This window comes from Oncorhynchus nerka, linkage group LG24, assembly GCF_034236695.1.
Source record: "Oncorhynchus nerka isolate Pitt River linkage group LG24, Oner_Uvic_2.0, whole genome shotgun sequence".
NCBI lineage: Eukaryota > Metazoa > Chordata > Actinopteri > Salmoniformes > Salmonidae > Oncorhynchus > Oncorhynchus nerka.
The window spans coordinates 79304886-79322381 of NC_088419.1; the positions used below are offsets into that span (position 1 = coordinate 79304886).

The 17496-nt window shown below is 41.5% G+C and overlaps 1 protein-coding gene across 1 annotated transcript in view; it reads left to right on the top strand.

The window, feature by feature from the left end:
• The window catches only part of LOC115126871 (pituitary adenylate cyclase-activating polypeptide type I receptor-like), a 97733-nt gene that overhangs the window by 27562 nt on the left and 52675 nt on the right, over positions 1–17496 (top strand). Inside the window, exon 3 of the mRNA XM_065009188.1 lies at positions 4434–4538. Within this exon, the coding sequence (XP_064865260.1) occupies positions 4434–4538 (105 nt within the window). The remainder of the gene's footprint in view (positions 1–4433; positions 4539–17496) is intronic.

Below are 17496 nucleotides of genomic sequence, written 5' to 3' on the forward strand. Positions count from 1 at the left end.
GGTCTTAGTCATTATAAAAAATGTTTCTATAAGTGTTCTGCTCTCAAAAGAGACGTTGTGCCCTGTTGCCAGGAGGTGATAACCATATAGATGAACAGATCTCAACATTGCATCTGTGCCATTGTCTGTGACATTTTACATGAACATTTTGGTCATTTGGCAGACGGTCCTATCCAGAGCAACTTACACTTAGTGCATTCATCTTCAGATAGCTAGGTGGGACAACCACATATCACAGTCATAGTAAGTACATTGTTCCTCAATAAAGAAGCAAAGTCAGAGCTAGTAAGCGGGAAAAAGTCAAGTGCGAGTGTTAGTTCACAGAAGGCTTTTATACAATGTTTTCTCGGGGTGGGGGGAGGGGTTGTGAAGGGGAGTGCTTTGGGATTATTTAAGATACTCTTTATAGAGGTAGGGTTTCAGATGTGTTTGTAAGATGGGCAGGGACTCTGCTGTCTTAGCTTCAGGGGGAAGCTGGTTCCACCATTGGGCTGCCAGGACAGAGTAGAGTTTGGACTGGGCTGTGAGAGCTTCCCTACCGTAGGGGTGGGAAAGCAACGAGACCAGAGGTGCCAGAACAGAGAACTTGGGTTGGGATGTAGAGTGTGAGCATGAAGATAGGCAGTTCCTCTTGCTGCTCCCTAGGCAAGGACCAACATGGGCAGCGCCAGCGAGGCTATCGCCATTTTAAAGTAGTCAATCTATTCTTATTTTGATGTGTAAAGCTAATACTGGTGATTTACTGCCCCCTACAGTGCTGGAGTATTGAACCAAATATTTTGTGTCATTCATTTATTGATGACAGTGATAGCTTAAAGCCATTTACAAACTAGGCAAAACAATATTACAGTTTTTTTCGATTGCTAAACGACAGTGGACACAACAGGAGTCACATGTGCAAAACTCTAACTACAGTCTGCACAGCAGCAGTTCATGTGGACCAAACTCTAGTTCGTTTTTCATTGCTTGAACACAGTTTTCAAAACTCTACACACTTATCCCATGACTTTAACTACAACCTGCACAACACTGTGGATTTACAGCACTTTGTTCAAATGCTAACACACTGCTGTCAAAACTGTGAACCACACATTCAAAACGGAATAGATTTCAGCCTTGTGCCTTTCAAACACTGCTGATTGCAATTTCAGCTGAAAGGCTAAGCAGGTGTCTTGTTTTAGACTTCTTAGTGAACACACACACATATTACAGTATATATAGGTAGAGCTCAGAAAGACTCATTTTGGAAATGGAACAAGGAAGATGGGTTCGTGGAGGGAGAAGGGTGGCAGGGAGAGGGCGGATGCATGGAGGAAGACAAAGAAGACAAAGAGCTGTTATTTCAGATGAAATAAGGGCTACACTTATAGACCATGTCGTGAACCATGGTCTCTCATTGAGAGAGGCAGGGTTGAGGGTGCAACCCAATCTGCAAAGATCCACAGTGGCATCTGTAATGCCAATTTTCCATCATGCAAACAGGTGAGAGTTACATCCTTACAGTAAATGAAAACATTACAGGAATCTATTTTGTATTGCAATTATAGAATATTTACACAGATATATATTACAGTAAGTTTGACTGTAAAATATATTTTTACAACAGGACCCAAAGGCTGCCCCCAACAGGGGGAAGAGGAAAAATATTTTCAGATGCGCAGGAAAATGCTATTGTTGACATGGTTGTTGTCAACAATGCAATAAAACTGCGGGAGATTCAAGATAGAGTGCTGGCTGATAATGATATATTTGAAAATGCTAATTCTGTCAGCACAACAACTATTGCTCGAGTCCTAAAGAAACACCAAGTTACAATGAAACAGTTATACACTGTACCGTTCGAGAGAAACAGTGAACAGGTAAAAGAGCAAAGATACCAATATGTCCAGGTAAGACGTCTGAGGTTTCGTACACAGCTATACAAAATATTTACAGTAAAAAAAACACTAGCATTTCTACAGTAAAACTGTGCACTTACTGTTTTTCAGAGAGTAATGGAGGTGGAAGCACTGGAAAGACCACATTCATTTGTATTTATGGATGAAGCTGGATTTAACCTTGCCAAAGCACGGCGCAGAGGAAGGAATGTTATAGGTCAAAGGGCCACTGTGGAGGTTCCAGGCCAAAGGGGGGGAAATATCACCATGTGTGCTGCAATGGCCAATGATGGTTTGCGTCTCAACACACCACTCATTGGCCCATACAACACAGAAAGGCTTATAGCTTTCCTAGAACAGCTCTATGCTCAGCTAGTGCCAGCAGAACAGGAGGAGCCAGTAAGAAACCCCCAAGTTTTTGTCATAGTTTGCGATAACGTTGCTTTTCACCACTCTGCAGCTGTCACAGATTGGTTTGCAGCACATCACAGATTTATGGTTTTGTATCTGCCTGCATATTCACCCTTCCTCAACCCAATAGAGGAGTTTTTCTCTGCCTGGAGGTGGAAAGTGTTTGGTCACCACCCACATGACCAAATGTCTCTTTTGGAAGCCATGCGTGCCGGATGTGAGGACACGAGTCCAGAGGACTGCCAGGGATGGATAAGGCACTCCAGAAGGTTCTTCCCCAGGTGCATGGCAAGAGAAAACATTAGATGTGATGTTGAAGAAAACCTGTGGCCTGATGCTAGAGAGAGGCAGGATTAGCCCCTCAATTATTTGTTCGAATTACAGTATGTACTTTTAGTTTCTACCTTTTTTTTCTCATTACTGTAATTCCGTAAATTACTACAGACTATTGAAGCAAACTGCTAATTGTCATTTACCTTAAAGAATTGTTATGTTCTAAAAATTTTAATAAATCATGTGAAAGAATGTCACTCTTTTCTTTGAAGAAAATATTACTTTGTATGAAGTCACTGAAATTGTTCAAACTGTAAAGATGAAAAGTTTGCATTTTCTGTATTGGTGTTTGATGCTAGTGTTTTTACTCTCAGTGTGTTCTGAGTGACAGTGTGTGTTATCTCAGTGAGGGTTGTGCATAGTGTTTGGCTGCACTGAGCGTGTTTTGAGCCATGTGTTAAGAGTTGTGTTGCTTGGAATGAGTTTTGCAGGTGATGTGAACTGTTTAGCTCAGGTGACTGTTGGTAGTGCAGACTGTAGTTAGAGTTTTGCACATGGGACTCCAGTTGTGCCCACTGTCGTTTAGCAATCGAAAAAAAATGTAAGAAGACAATGCTCTGATCATTAGCTGATTGCTCCCAACCAGTGTTGGGGGTAACGTGTTACAAAATAAACGAGTTACGTAACCAGATTACTTTTATGATTAACGGAGTATAGTAGAGTGTTACTTTTTCACATTGGGTAATATTATTACAGTTACTTTGTCAAACAACGCGTGTATTCGTTCAGTCTCTCTCTAGTCATTTTTTTATTTTTATAATCTCACAGTACCAACTTTGCTGTGCGCTCAAGCCTTCTTTTTACAGTCTACGGCTCAAGTAAACTGTGGACACATTGTGATATGAGCTATCTGATTAGTCAGCAGTGGGCCTGTAGGTGCACTTGATTTGCCCTCTGTGCCTGCCGGGTAGACGGAGTTCTACCTTCAGACATATGAAATGGATCAAAATGGGACACTTTGCCTTCCCAGCACTAGGGCTGCTGAATAAAGTGTACCGACAACTAACAGCACAAAACCTTAACATATTTTTAGGAAAGCAAGGATTTATCCAGCGTTGTTTTTACATAAATGTTTGGTGATCGACTAGGAATGCCTTGGAGATCGACCAGTCGATCCCGATCGACGGGTTGGTGACCACTGTTGTAAAGTAACAAGGTATTTTTGTTAACTCTAACAAGTAATATGTAATATATAACTTTTTAAAGTAACTAATACCCAACATTGCTCCCAACCCATAGGACTCCACCCATAGGAATCCCCACCCAGTTGATGACTTTAAAATTGTGAAAGCCCTCAATGGCAATTTCCATGCAAAAACTACTTATTTCCAAGTAAGGATCTCTATACATTTTCTCTGTGATGATGACACACTGTCAATCATTTCCCTGTTCCTCCAATTCTACTGTGATCTACTGTCTCTTAAAGTTCACAGTGGACCCATCAAACACGGCACAAATCCGCTATTCGTCTAGCTTGCTTACAGAAAGTGACATACTGTGTTTTAACATCTACTCTTTCTGCCTCCTGTGTGTGTTGCGCATACATCCATGCATGTGTGTGAGTCTCTCATGGTGTCTTATGGAGTGGGATGAGATCAGGATGCTAATATCCATGCCTCCTGTGTGTGTGTGTGTGTGTGTGTGTGTGTGTGTGTGTGTGTGTGTGTGTGTGTGTGTGTGTGTGTGTGTGTGTGTGTGTGTGTGTGTGTGTGTGTGTGTGTGTGTGTGTGTGTGTGTGTGTGTGTGTGTGTGTGTGCGCGTGTGCGCGTGTGTGTGTGCGTGTGTGTGCCTGCGTACCTGTGTGTGTGCCAGGGTGTCGTACAGAGTGGGATGATATCAGATGCTGGTCACGGGCTGAGGTGGGCCAGATTGTCAACGTCTCCTGCTCAGACGTCTCCCAGCTCTTCGCCAACAAAGGTAATGTAACATCTCACCTTTAACCTTTAACTTGACCTTTGACCCTTTGATATATGAGTGGTTTGTTCCTGGGCATGCCTCTGCTTGCTCTTTGCTGATGTAAAAAGTGCTTGGTAAATACATGTGATTGATTTATTGATTGACCTTTGAACCTAGCCTAGACCCACTCAGCTCAGTGGGGAGAAGTTTATATAGCCAGAACCACTCAAGCTTCTGAAGAGGTGAAAGGGAGGACGTCAGTGTGTATTTTTCCTGTTCAATACATTGATGTATGTGGAAGGATCAGAGTGGAAAGCTTCTACAGTTTAGTATTGCTATTAAAGTTGCTATTTTGGGTCATTTATAAAGCATACAAACACCATAGAAACTATTCTATCAGTTAAAGTATAACACAACTGAGTAGTCAAGTGTTTGGTAAGTATCCCTGGGGATCTATGTTATGGTCTTAGAAACAAGAAGTCATTCTAAGATCATTCAAGACAGAGGATTACATTAATTCCTTCCCATCCTGAAGGAAACTTGGCATGTTTATATAGGCTATGACCATCCTCCTCTCCTCCTCAGCCCCAGCCATAGCCAGCTGGCTACCCTAAAGAAAACATACACAGTTATAGCCTCTCTCATGGTTCGTAAAATGGTTGACATTAGATAAGGCGTGTAAATGAGACATGTTCATCACACTCACAGAGACACATAGATGTGTTCGCGTGTTTTATGTTCTTAAAATGACTCACTGAGAAGAGAGAGAGAGAGAGAGGGAGAGAGAGAGAGAGAGAGAGAGAGAGAGAGAGAGAGAGAGAGAGAGAGAGAGAGAGAGAGAGAGAGAGAGCAGAATAGAATATACACTGAGTGTGCTAACCATTAGGAAAACCTTCCTAATAATATTTTGCCCTCAGGACAGCCTCAATTCGTAGGGGTATGGACTACAAGGTGTGGAAAGCCTTTCACAGGGATGCTGGCCCATGTTGACTCCAATGCTTGCCATAAGTTGGCTAGATGTCCTTTGGGTGGTGGACCATTCTTGATACACACAGGAAACTGTTGAGCGTGAAAAACTCAGCGTTGCAGTTCTTGATACACTCAAACCGTTGCGCTTGGCACCTACTACCATACCCTGTTCTAAGGCCCTTAAAGTCTTGCCCATTCACCCTCTGAATGGCACAAATGCACAATGCATATCATACTAAACTACATGGAATTGTTTTAAGAAGGTCATACCAAGGATCATTTAGCTATTTGATTTTGAATTTTAAGACCCCATAAAATAACAAAGAAATACACTACTGTTCAAAAGTTTGGGGTCACTTAGAAATGTCCTTGTTTTTGAAAGAAAAGCACATTTTTTGTCCAATTAAAATAACATCAAATTAGTCATAAATACAGTGCAGACATTGTTGATGTTGTAAATAACTATTGTAGCTGGAAATGGGAGATTTTTTTAATGGAATATCTACATAGGCGTACAGAAGCCCATTATCAGCAACCATCAGTCTTTTGTTCCAATGGCACATTGTGTTAGCTAATCCAAGTTTATCATTTTAAAAGGCTAATTGATCATTAGAAAACCCTTTTGCGGCTGAAAACTGTTTTTCTGATTAAAGAAGCAATAAAACTGTCCTTTAAACTAGTTGAGTATCTGGAGCATCAGCATTTGTGGGTTTGATTAGATGCTCAAAATGGCCAGAAGCAAAAAACTTTCTTCTGAAACTCGTCAGTCTATTCTTGTTTTGAGAAATGTCTATTTCATGTGAGAAATTGCCAAGAAACTGAAGATCTGGTACAACGCTGTGTACTACTCCCTTCACAGAACTGGCTCTAACCAGAATAAAGGACAAAGAGGACAAGTACATTAGCTTGAGAAACAGATGCCTCACAAGTCCTCATTTGGCAGCTTCATTAAATAGTACCTGCAAAACACTAGTCTCAACCAGTCTCAACAGTGACTCCGGGATGCTGGTCTTCTAGGCAGAGTTCCTCTGTCCAGTGTCTATGTTCTTTTGCCCATCTTAATCTTTTCTTTTTATTGGCCAGTCTGAGATTCTACAAGATGGTGCCGACGGAGATGGTCGCCTCGCTTCGCGTAATTAGGAAACTATGCAGTATTTAATTTTTGTATATATTATTTCTTACATTGTTACCACAGGAAGTCTTATTACATACAGCCCAGGAAGAACTACTGGATATAAGAGCAACATCAACTTACCAACATTACGACCAGGAATATGACTTTCGCGAAGTGGATCTTCTGTTCGGATCACCAACCAGGACAACAGATCTGATCCCAGTAGGCAACCCAAAACAACAGTGCCGCAGAAGGGGCAGACAAAGTGGTCTTCTGGTCAGGCTCTATAGACGGGCACATCGCTCACCGCTCCCGAGTATACTCCTCGCCAATGTCCAGTCTCTTGACAACAAAGTAGACAAAATTTGAGTAAGGATTGCCTTCCAAAGAGACATCAGAGATTGTAACATTCTCTGTTTCACGGAAACATGGCTCACTTGGGATATGTTATCAGAGTCGGTACAGCCACCAGGTTTATTCATGCATCACGCCGACAGAAACAAACATCTCTCTGGTAAGAAGAATGGCGGGGGTGTATGCTTTATGAGTAACGATTTGTGGAGTAGTCATAACAACATACAGGAACTCAAGTCCTTTTGTTCACCTGATCACAGCCGTGTATATCCCCCCAAGCAGACAACTCGAAGGCCCTGAAAGAACTTCACTTGACTCAATGTAAACTGGAAACCATATATCCTGAGGCTGCATTTATTGTAGCTGGGGATTTTAACAAAGCTAATCTGAAAACGAGGCTCCCTATATTTTAACAGCATATCGAATGCGCAACTCGAGCTGGCAGCATCCTGGATCATTGCTACTCTAACTTCCGCGACGCATACAAAGCTCTCCCCCGCCCTCCTTTCGGCAAATCTGACCATGGCTCCATTTTGTCAATGCACAGAAACCGTGGATTGATAGCAGCACTCACGCAAAACCTTAAAATGCAAACCACTGCTTTTAATCATGGCAAGGTGAACGGAAACATGACCAAATACAAACAGTGTAGCTATTCACACTGCAAGATAAGTGTCAGTATAGAGACAAAGTAGAGTCACAAATCAATGGCTCAAGTACAAGACGTATGTGGCAGGGTCTACAGTCAATCACGGATTACAAAAAGAAAACCAGCCTCATTGCGGACCATGACAAATGAAACAACTTCTTTGCTCGCTTTGAGGACAATGCAGTGCCACTGACACGGCACGCTACCAAAACCTGTGGGCTCTCCTTCACCGTGGCCAATGTGAGTAAAACATTTAAATGTGTTAACCCTCACAAGGCTCCCGGCCCAGACGGCTTCCATAGCCGCGTCCTCAGAGCATGGTTGGTGTGTTTACGGATATATTCAATCAATCTCTATCCCAGTCTGCTGTACCCACATGCTTCAAGAGGGCCAACATTGTTCCTTTTCCCAAAAAAGCTAAGGTAACTGAGCTAAACGACTATCGCCCCGTAGCACTCACTTCATCATGAAGTGCTTTGAGAGACTAGTCAAGGACCATATCACCTCCACCCTACCTGACACCCTAGACCCACTCCAATTTGCTTACCGCCCCAATAGGTCCACAGACGATGCAATCGCAATCACACTGCACACTGCCCTAACCCATCTGGACAAGAGGAATACCTGTAAGTAAGAATGCTGTTCATCGACTACAGCTCAGCATTTAACACCATAGTACCCTCCAGACTCGTCATTAAGCTCGACACCCTGGGTCTCGACCCCGCCCTCTGCAACTGGGTCCTGGACTTTCTGATGGGCCGCCCCCAGGTGGTGAGGGTAGGAAACAACACCTCCAACCCGCTGATCCTCAACACTGGGACCCCACAAGGGTGCGTTCTCAGCCGTCTCCTGTACTCCCTGTTCACCCATGACTGCGTGACCATGCACGTCTCCAAGTCAATCATCAAGTTCGCAGACAACACTACAGTGGTAGGCTTGATTACCACCCGTGACGAGATGGCCTACAGGGAAGAGGTGAGGGTCCTCGGAGTGTGGTGTCAGAAAAATAACCTCACACTCAACATCAACAAAACAAAGGAAATGATTGTGGACTTCAGGAAACAGCAGAGGGAGCACCCCCCTATCCACATCGACGGGACAGTAGTGGAGAAGGAGGAAACTTTTAAGTTCCTCGATGTACACATCACGGACTAACTGAAATGGTCCACCCACACAGACAGCGTGGTGAAGAAGGCACAGCAGCACCTCTTCAAGCTCAGGAGGCTGAAGAAATGTGTCTTGTCACCGAAAACACTCACAAACTTTTACAGATGCACAATCGAGAGCATTCACCGCCTGGTATGGCAACTGCTCCGCCCACAACCGTAAGGCTCTCCAGAGGATAGTGAGGTCTGCACAACGCATCTCCACCGGCAAACTACCTGCCCTCCAGGACACCTACACCACCCGATGTCACAGGAAGGCCAAAAAGATCATCAAGGACATCAACCACCCGAGCCACTGCCTGTTATCATCCAGAAGGCGAGGTCGGTACAGGTGCATCAAAGCTGGGACCGAGAGACTGAAAAACAGCTTCTATCTCAAGGCCATCAGACTATTAAACAGCAATCACTAACATTGAGTGGCTGTTGCCAACAAACATACAGACTCAAATCTCTAACCACTTTAATAATTTATAATTGGATGTAATAAATGTATCACTAGTCACTTTAAACAATGCCACTTTACATAATGTTTACATACCCTACATTACTCATCTCATGTGTATATATTCTTCTCTATACCATCTACTGCATCTTGCCTATGCTGCACGGCCATCGCTCATCCGTATATTTATATGTACATATTCTTATTCATCCCTTTACACTTGTGTGTATTAGGTATGTATTGTGAAATTCTTAGATTACTTGTTAGATATTTACTGCATTGTCGGAACTAGAAGCACAACTATTTCGCTACACTCGCATTAACATCTGCTAACCATGTCTATGTGAACAATACAATTTGATTTGATTTGATATGGCCTTTTCTTTGCAACTCTGCCTAGAAGGCCAGCATCCCGGAGTTGCCTCTTCACTGTTGACGTTGAGAGATATTAGAAAGTTCAGGGAACATTTTTTTTTGTACATGTATTCCCCTTATTTTTGGCACTCAACAGTCTCCTTATATACTTCAATACATGTTTTCAACTGTAGGCCAAATCGTTGGTTCTTTTTTGGGATGTCTCGTGGTCTGACAAACAACACTCTAGCTGTGTTACGTTCTCCCTGGAAGTGAGACATAGTTGGATATGGTGGATTGAGACGCATCCAATGCAACAACAGATATCTCCAGCTTAAACTATAATGCTAATTCGATTTCCACGGGGGCACGGACATCGACCTTAGGGGGTTCAACTTTAAAGTCTATGGCAGCAGAGGACCAGGGTTCTCAATATCATCAATGATGTCATAACTTATTTAAGAGTGGGAGCTAGCCTGCAGAGCACGCCCTGGATCCCCTCCCCCGCAGACTTAGACAACAATAAGTACACCTTAGGTACTGTGGAGTTCAGTCAAGCTACTGTAACTGAGAGCACCGGAAATAATAAAATAATCATTTTTAAAAAAAGGATTCAACTAAGGGAGTGACGAAGAGTGTGAGGAGTGTTGATAAAAGGATATTAGAAGGGTGAGCCGGTTAAGGATCGATTCAGACCAGGTGTTAAAATTGTACGACAAGCGACAGTTTATTTCAGAGTGAGAATATCTGGTACACGTAAATACGGCTCTTCCGTTAGTTCGTGTTGGAACAGCAGGCAGAGAGCGAGTAAACAGTCAGCACAGCCCTTATATACGTCACAGAAAGTATGTTGACTCTAGGAAGATCGGATCTCCGGATTGGTTCAGCTGGTTGTAGTCTGTAGTCTTCCGCCATTGGCTCAGTTGTCTGTCCGTCATCGTAGAATCTTCTTCGGGCACACAGTGTTCGGTTAAAAGGGAGATTATGTGTGTAATGTGGGAGCTATCCTGTAGGGGACCCCACAGGCTTTACTGTGAAAATACGTTGCTATGTGTTGTCTCAGTTATAACAATGCAATAGCCATGTATTTAGCAGTAGATTGGTCTCCTGCATAATAGCAATTCTTTACAAAACCCTCTCTTCACGTCTCACCAGAGACGTGACACAACCTAACTAGATCCAGACACAAAGAGAAACTTCTCCCAAAAGGACTATGAAATAAGGCACGGTATTAAACAGAAATAGATATTTATGTATTACCATCATGTTCTCCATTCAATCCCACTATGTACTAAGTTGGCTACCAGCCACCTAGGAACTTACAACCCTCATTTAACAGAGCGGAGAACAGCTCAAAAATAAAAGTAAAAATTATTGTCCACATTAGCCAACTTTTTCCAGCAGGAAAAAGTTGTGATACCCTCTCTTCACATCTCCTAAGAGATGTGATATAGTCCAGATACATTACTCCAAGCAAAAACGAAGACATAATCCAAAAAGGAAAAATATCCTAAACTAGGTATGTCTATCCGGAAATGGCCCACAAAGAAAAATAATTTCCCCCTATTCCCATCCCAGATGGGACACGACATACAATGGAGAAGCTTAATCAATAAAAGCAACTGGATCCCCCTCCTAAAATTGCTGCAAAAACTGAGATGGGTCTCATCCATACCGTTATCTCGCACCTGGCTCCTGTTATCTAACCAAAAAGACCGCTAGTTCTCGCAACCCCACGCTCTGAATGTGCCCTTCCTTCTGTATTTTTCCAGCATGAGAAAGTTCCATGGCCCTGATACTTTTAACAATGTTTCAAATCAGCTAGGTAGCATAACACATACATACATCCACACAAGGCAACAGCAGATAATATTCAATCATATATATGGTAATGGCTATAATGTAAAATAACCCCAAGGGTGTGAACAAAAACTCAGCAATGAATCATATAACAGTTACAAAGTTTAAACTACCTTCATGTCAAAAGAGAACAGCTCATTCAAAAACAGAACAAAAGAAAATAGTGTGAAATTTAGGTCCCCTTTTGACTCCTGCTAGGGTGTCACTCAATTATCCTTTATTTCAGCAGTCATAGCATTTCATGAAAATAATAAAAAGTTTATTACTAATAACAAGTTATATATGCCTTTGTTGTATGCTTTTGTTCCCCCCAAGGGTGTCACTTATCAAAAACAGGATAAAACTTTATTGTTATTGACATGTAAGATGTAGGATAAAACTTTGGTCATGGATAACAGAGTAAAGAATTATTAGAAACCATCTGGTCCTCTCAGCTACTCCTATCCTGTACCAGGTGGGCTCCTTGCCACCCAGGGACTCCAAACCATGTGTCATCATCAGTCAGTCCCATCCTCCCTGAAAGCATGCTTCCGTATCGGCATCGCCAACTGGAGCATCAAGCAAAGGCATATGCCTGAAGCCCTCACCACATCTGTAACAGACTTCTCAAAACACGGTATGATGCAAGCAGCACATCACATCAATAACAAATAATACAAGAATTAGGGTCAGAAATCCAGTAACCATCCTACCAGTGCACTTACCAAACCAGGCCAAGAGAACAGACTCCTCCACCCCCCCCCTGTGGACCTCATCTTAGCAGATAGTGCATCAACCCCGCCTTAGACATACCACCATCTGGACTGGTATTAGGAATATACGTGCAACATTGTTTACCGAACATCTTGCAGACGTCCCCCCTGACTGGCAAGAAGCATATCCAAGGCAAGTCTATTCTGTCTGGAAACCCCAAATGTGGCCTCAAGCTGTTCAGACATACTAGTGAGTGCATCACGGGAGTAATTCACAAAACGCTGTTGATTATAGTAGATATAATTAATCCATGCAGTCTGTCTAGCATCCACTATGGCTAGACCCATAGTAGGTAGTAAGTGCCAGAGTCCATCATTCCTACCCAAGGCCTGAAACTCATGAGGAATCCCCACTGGCACTCCCAACAGGTTAGTGTGTATGTCAACTACATCCTCTGTCCATGGAGCACTACATCTATGTCTCCCATGGGATGGAATGTTTTCAGGTCCCCTGGTTACAGAACTCAGCAGCTGTTCAGCAACAACATCAACAATGGTCAGTGGAATTATCAAACTGATCAGACCACACGTACCTTGCCATTCTCCTCTAAGAATGGGTCTCAGCACTCTTTTGGCTCCACACATCCAACCCACATCACCCAGACCACTAGTTTGGTTTAGGCCTGTAACTGGCCAAGTGGAATTAATGGTTATGTTACTCCTGCAATCAGCTTCAGGCAATCTCCCATAATCAATGCCATTACCTGTACCCGTGATGCACTCGTAATTGCCCCATATGCCTCAACACCCCAAGAGGCCCGATGAGGAGGTACTGCATGAAACACAAGGCTCAAAGAGGAACAGAGGGTTGAATTGGGCTTAACCTGGTAAAAACTTCTCAGAATACACAACCACCCCTCTCCTTCTCCTACTGCAAATGGGTGTGTAGCCAGAACAGGTCTAGCATAACTACAAATAATGCAGTCCTTTCTTCTCAGGGTTTTAGCTGTGTACCTCATATAAGACAGCCACAACTTGTCCCTACTATCAAAACCAGTCTCAGTTCCTAATTGATCCATAGCCGAATAGTCTCTAACATTAATTACCTGAATGGTATTTTTAACACAGTGGTGGTAGAGGAGTGTGTCCGGTTACCTCTGGTCTTGGCAGTACCTTAATAGAAAACACACCCATCATGTCTGTCCTCGTCCTTGTAGTCCGAGGGTGTGAGTTCCTGCATCAGAGAGCTTAATAGTTTTGATGGTTAGTAGGATTTCATCACCTTTACAAAGTTCAACATTGCTCCCAGGTTTCCCATATCATGGAAAACCTATCCACCCTTGTGGGATCCCCCATGCTATAAGGATACCCTCTTCTCCAATCCTAGAACTGTCCGAAGTCGGTTATCATGTAATCTCTACTCTAACTTCTTGTCTACCCAGATCTAGGGATCTCTTATGCTTATTTTGGAACAAAATACACATCGCTTAGCCAGAGCCAGACACATCTTCACTTCTATGAACAAAAACAGGGGTGATAGGACAGGTAGGGTTGCTTCATTCGAGAGTTGGCCCCCGGAATTCTGTTAATTCCAGTTCTTCTCCTGAACTCTGTTTATTTTCCGACAGTGAAAAAAGTGTCTTACCCTTCCGCCGTGCGATATGAATCTGGGTAGCTCTTTCAGCTAGCTGTCACCAGGGGTCTTCTATGGTCCCCAAGCCTCTGGGGACTGGATTGAGTGACTTCACCTGTAGTTCACCTGTAATGCATAAAATCCTGGACATACAGGCTTGGTTAACAAACAATTTCTCATATGTTTTATCTGATTTTATCTTTAACTTCTATTCCCAATTGTTAGCTTACATATTTTTTATTTTTATTAGTTTCTTATCCAATAAGCCCCATCCTATCCTAGACCACAATTTACCCATCCCCCTTTTGATACCTGACTCTGCCCAGGTATCAACCTTACCTACTCTAAATAATGACTTAGGTAAGATTAGTATATTATCCTTATGTCTGACATCATCATGAAGGAGCCCCTTTTAGTTTTCCACATGTCCAATTCTCCCTTGGGCGTCAATCCAGTACCAATTCCCTGTCAAGTTTCTTATCTACTTAAGAACTATCTGCGCTACTTATATATTTTCTTAAATACATATTTACCAATTTAAACCCTTTCTCTCATATTTCTCAAATACCACTAAGCTTCTAACTGTTTGACTTTATCTAAAATCATGTCTGAGTGTCAATCTCTAAAGTCCTTACATTTCCTTAATCAACCTAACAATAATCCTAAATCATCACAGATGTCCTATATACCTGTTAAATGTAATACTTTTTTATTTTTTTTTATTTTTTTAAACCCCTAATGGTCAAAAAAAAAATCAAAACAAATGCTTATCATATCAAAATCCTTCCTTCAAGGACCCTCAGTATTCTATCTGACAATAACATGAATTTAATATATGTTGCAGAGTGCAGAATTCCTTATCTACAGTAATTTATCACCCCTAAGAACTGAAACTTATTTTTCTATGTAATTCCCTGCCCTATTGGCTTAATATATCTCCTATCCTAACCTCCTAACCTAAACTCCTTTATAATGAATTTACCTTAAAACTAGTAACTCAATATTACCACATTCATTATACCAATGACTCTCCCCTAAGGCTGATCAGACCCTAGAAGACAGTCATGATAAGGTCCATGAGTCAACCCACCCTTTTATAGTCAAGTTCTATACTACACTAGACATATTAAAGAACCCTTTATCCTTAAAATCCAAATTCACTTGTGTAATTTAAAACTCATAAAATAAAAACTCATAAAGTTCCATATTTGAGCGTGTCTCTTTAAAATACCTTTCCACCAAAACAAATAGTCCTAACAAATGTTTTATGTGTATATATTTGCAAACCTTAATGATTAATCAAAACTTCCAGGCCTTTCCAATTTGGTCGTTTATGGCCTCATTCTCCCCAAGATTATAATCCCTGATATTTAATAAAAAATAACGTATTTTCCCTTGGCTCCTTCAACTCACATTTACATCTCAATAAAACAAAACACCATCTGCGTGTTCCTCAAGGAAAAACAACTTGCCCCTGTTACGTATGTCTACGTATCAAGGGAAATGTTCAAATAACCAAATTCAACCTCGCTAGTTTACCGAAACATGTACAATTATGTTTTACCATAGAGGTTGCTTTTCACCATTAATACCCTGACACCGTTCCACATAATGGAAACAGTGCTCAAATTCACTGGTGCTATTCAAACGATCAAACCAAGAATCAACAACCATCAGAATCCACCATCACGATGTTTTATGACTCAGACATCCAATCCTCTCTCTCACCGCCCAATTACAGTCCAAATAAACGCCACAAATCAATGATACCCACCCAGCGAATCAGCTGCTAGTTTTTTAGCATCTTTCCTGACGATTTACATACTCCTTTTTAAAAAAATGTATTTCGAAATGTTTATCAACTTCTGAAAAGTGACTCAACATTAATGCCCGCACCTCCTTCTAAAGGACACTAACCATTTTCTCTGTCACCCCCAGTCAATACATCATTTCCGTGGCGACGGAAACCTCGCGAGTGATGTCATCAACAAGCGCTCAATCTTGACTCATTTCGCAACGATTTTCAACTCATTGTAAATAATGGTTGGCTGTCTGCAACAACAGTATTTCGGGTTCGATAAACCAAACCTAATTTATCACATCTGTTGAATCCTGAATTAGAGTTTACAACATCAATCAACATCTCTCAATTCGCTAATCTTATAAAAACATTTCGATGGACACAAATCTATCGTAATTGTTCCCCCGTTATTATTCAGAATTAATTTGATTTAAGTTACTGTCTCGTCTTTGAATTAGTATTTTAATTACGACTCTTTTCCCAATGTATTATTCCCAACAAATTATTTAGTGAACAGACATCGCCTTGCATCAAAATCTCCGTTCTTATATTAAGTTGAATGAATTAGTCTTTCAATTTGAACCAAACAAACTATTTAAAACGTTCAGTTTATATCTTATACCAATACTAGTGACTATAACTTTCTCTGCAAAACAATTAGTTTAATTAAAACCAAAAACTCAGACATATATAACTACTCTTTACACCTCAGCTGGGAACCGAACCCCGGCCTCCCACGTGGCAGGCGAGAACTCCACCACTGAACCACCAATGCTATGGAACTGAGATTCTCCTCAAATAGACCCAATTTACAGTTATCTGTATTTGTTACTCCGGCATCTGAACAACAGAAAATAGCACTAATTTAAACGCCCAAAGTTTTCCCTCAATTAGGATTCTCATTAATCTCGCTCCCTTCGTATCTGACCCTTCTTTCTTAAATACGTGAATTTTGTTCTTTTCTGCCTCTTTCTCTCTTAACCCACATTCCATTGTTTTCAGCTGAACTGCGGATGGCGGTTCCCCTCCTAAATGACCTTTCTGTGTCCATTTTAGCTTTAATCCCTCCCAAACTTTCTTCATGTGCTTCCATTGTTTCTTTCCCCCTGATCTATATTCTATTTTTTGTTCTAGGAACTCATTAAACCTCAGCTTTGGAGTATTGGGGGTCGCCATTGTGAATTTTTAATCGTGATTTTATTTAATTCAATCGGAATTTAATCGTAGTTTTAATCGGAATTCTCTCCTTCTATCTGAATATAGTTAGCATATACTTCGCCCGACGTTGATTAATACCCACGATGTACTCGAAGAGACACTGCTGCACGTGCTCTGTCTTATCTCTGAGCTTTTCCTTGTATATTCAGTTCGAGAAAACGATTGGGTTGGTATAGCTTTGTGGAGCGCGCAACCAAGGGATCTATTCGACTATATAGTCGCAATATTAAATATTATATTCAGATCTTATTTCAATTATACATCAGTCATTTTGTTCCTGATTATACATTTTACACAGAAGTTATAGATACATACAACATGGAAGTTTACATACAACACAGAATTTTCGGATTTATCCAATAACCCTTCTTGAGTTCTCTCTCTCTCTCTCTGTCTCTCCAACCATCAACAATCTTAATGGAGACGATTACAACCACATTACATTTTAATATGAACAGTTACAAATACACGTTATCTCTCTGACCCCTATCAGCTTATCTTTATCATTGGACCTCTTATCAGACTGGACTTCGACCGAGTCGCGGGACAAAATTACAATTTTTTCCCTCGGCGCCAGGTTTAATGAATAGTAATTAGCTATCCCCTTACTGATATCTATCCCTAATCTCTATCGTGCTGACCCCTATCAGAATTAATACACATGTCCGACCCCTATCAAAATGATCTCTGACCCCTATCGGAACTAATAATTACACATGTCCGACCC